At 37.8% G+C, this 2,162-nt stretch overlaps 1 protein-coding gene across 1 annotated transcript; it reads left to right on the top strand.

Moving 5' to 3' along the window:
* Positions 1–232: 232 nt before the first annotated feature.
* manbal (mannosidase beta like) lies at positions 233–1,598 on the top strand. The gene is given in 1 exon segment (NM_001141543.2): positions 233–1,598. A coding segment is annotated over 1 exon segment (156 nt). The 5' UTR covers positions 233–678; the 3' UTR covers positions 835–1,598.
* The last annotated feature ends 564 nt before the right edge of the window (positions 1,599–2,162 follow it).

The raw sequence follows: 2,162 nt of genomic DNA, 5'->3' as shown, positions 1-2,162 counted from the left end.
TAGGAGTAATGTAATCTGAAGTAAAACAATGGTCCAAATATGGCATTATTCCCATATAATTCGGAATTAGTCATATAATAGGATCTGTATGATTATTTCATTAGTTGCATCTGTTTGCATCCGTTTCAATTGGGTACTTTTATTTTGAAGGCGAACCGCAAATTCCACTATTGTGGCTAATCGTTATTGTGGCTAGCTTCACATAGCTAAGAAAATAAGCGGATCTCACAGTGACTTCACTTCCGATGCAAATTTTACGGCTGTAAAATATTTTTAGTGCTGATACGAATTACATTAAACTCGCGATTTTACACTTAGGATCGTGTTTGGTGCTATAAAAAGAACGAAGGACGAGTTGACTTAGGGCCCTGGTAAGCTTTTGTTTGAAATTGTAGCCTATGATTAGATTTGCCGAACAGAAAAGTGGTGTTATTGTGTCGAGGCCGACAGCTTCAATTTCAGAAGCTTGGAAACATTGTTGCAGCCACGGTTACATTGTAGTTTCTGTAAACAGCAACGCAGGTAAACAGTTATGCCCGTATTACAATATGGCCTCGAATGATTTGGCAAATATAGTGAATTTGATTTGGAAAAATATATTGAGCATTGCAGAGCAGACTTGTCTTTGTTTACATACATTTCGTGTTCTTGCACACAGGGGCCTGAAAGTAGGCTACTATGTCCGCGGAACTGGACCTTTCGCCCCCAGAGGTACCTGAACCCACTTTGCTTGAGAGTCTCCTGCGCTATGGACTCTTTCTGGGAGCTATATTCCAACTCATCTGCATCTTGGCTGTGATAATACCGACCTCCAAGGGGCATGAACAGGTATAGTAAACAGTCCTGTTGGCAGTTGAAAGAATGCGGTATGATATTGTAATAATATTGTCATTATATACTATAGGTTTACTTATAGCATTATGTGTTAAATCAGTATAAGCCTGATACTTTGTATTTTTTCCCTTCTGTCCTATTGTAGTCTTCTTTTGAACTTGGCTTGAGCATGCAAACTGTTCATTACTATTCAGCAACCTACTGTTACTGTTCCATATGTGTCGAGTGTCACTGGGACTCACATTCTGTTTTATCTTTAGGAGGAGACAGAGCCAAATGACATGAAGGCTGGTGACCAGAATAAGAAGTCAAAAGGACCTGCGCCTCAGATTCGTCAGAAACTAAAGAAAGAGAGCAAGAAGAAGCGATAGGTGTGTTGGATTTTGTGCTGTCCATGCAGTGCACCCAAAATTATTGTTACATTTCAAATTATGTAGACTGAATAATTTTTGTTCCATCAAATTCAATGATGCCGCTACCATGATTTATGAAAGAACAGAAGTGCATTTGTATAACTGTTTTATTCAACTAGTCTGCTATCAAATGTCATTTGTCAATGTAAAACTTGTAAAGGCCTAAACACAACCAAAAACTTTGGGGACATACTGTGCATTCAGAAAGTATTCACATCCGTTGACCTTTCTCAAAACATTGTTACAAAGTGTAATTTTTCTTGTCAATGATCTACACACATACTCTGTAATGTCAAGCTCGATGTATGATTTGTTTAATTCATAAAAAATAAATGCTTGTATATCTTGATTAGATAAGTATTCAACCCCCTGAGTCAACAATACATGTTAGTCACATTTGGCAGCTATTACAGCTGTGTCTTTCTGGGTATGTCTCAAAGCTTTGCACACCTGGATTGTACAATATTCAAACATTATTCTTTTTTAAATTCTCAAACTCTGTCAAGTTGGTTGTTTGAACATTTATAAGTGGCAATTTTCAAGTTTTGCCATTGATTTTCAAGCCAATTTAAGTCAAAACTGTAACTAGGCCATTCAGGAACATTCAATGTCATCTTGGTAAGCAACTCCAGTGTATATTTGGCCTCGTGTTTTAGGTTATAGTCCCGTTGAAAGGTGAATTTGTCTCACAATTTCTGTTAGAAAGCCGACTGAACCAGGTTTTCCTCTAGGATTTTTCCTGTGCTTAGCTCTTCAGTTTATTTGTATCCCAAGACAAGCATACCCATAACATGATGCAGTCAACACCATGCTTGAAAAGCAGCTGAGTTAGAAGGGGTTCCTGTATCTTTGTAGTTGTGACTGGTTGTGTTGATACACCATCCAAAGCATAATTGCTAACTTCAGTGTGCTTTT

Source organism: Salmo salar, chromosome 12 (assembly GCF_965601325.2).
Source record: "Salmo salar chromosome 12, fSalSal1, whole genome shotgun sequence".
Classification (NCBI taxonomy): Eukaryota; Metazoa; Chordata; class Actinopteri; order Salmoniformes; family Salmonidae; genus Salmo; species Salmo salar.
Note: the sequence above shows the minus strand (reverse complement) of the source record. Positions and strands in the feature narration are given on the sequence as shown.